At 62.3% G+C, this 302-nt stretch overlaps 1 protein-coding gene across 1 annotated transcript in view; it reads left to right on the top strand.

Moving 5' to 3' along the window:
* Positions 1 to 53: 53 nt before the first annotated feature.
* Positions 54 to 302, top strand: part of BBS7 (Bardet-Biedl syndrome 7) — a gene marked incomplete at its 5' end in the record, with an annotated part of 19878 nt that continues 19629 nt past the window's right edge. The window contains one exon of the mRNA XM_010012212.1: positions 54 to 119. Within this exon, the coding sequence (XP_010010514.1) occupies positions 54 to 119 (66 nt within the window). The remainder of the gene's footprint in view (positions 120 to 302) is intronic.

Below are 302 nucleotides of genomic sequence, written 5' to 3'. Positions count from 1 at the left end.
CAGCCCCGCCGCTGGCCCGCGCCGCGCCCGGGTGACAGCGTGTCTGCCAACAGGTGGGGGTGACGGCGCAGAAGACTATGAGGCTGCTTCCCGCGACGGGGCGAAAGGCCACGCAGAAGGTAGCGCCTGTCGCGACAGTGTGGAATGTACCGCGATACTGCCGTTAATCATCTCTTGAGGTTCTTTAGGTAGTATGTCATGGAGGTAGGTCTAGATTAGACACTAGGAAGAAAACTCTTCCCTGTGAGGGCGCTGAGGCGCTGGCACAGGGTGCCCAGAGAAGCTGTGGCTGGGCCCCCCCC

The sequence above is a fragment of the Nestor notabilis genome, unplaced genomic scaffold (assembly GCF_000696875.1).
Source record: "Nestor notabilis isolate BGI_N333 unplaced genomic scaffold, ASM69687v1 scaffold19653, whole genome shotgun sequence".
Classification (NCBI taxonomy): domain Eukaryota; kingdom Metazoa; phylum Chordata; class Aves; order Psittaciformes; family Psittacidae; genus Nestor; species Nestor notabilis.
This window is presented reverse-complemented; position numbering and strand designations above follow the sequence as displayed.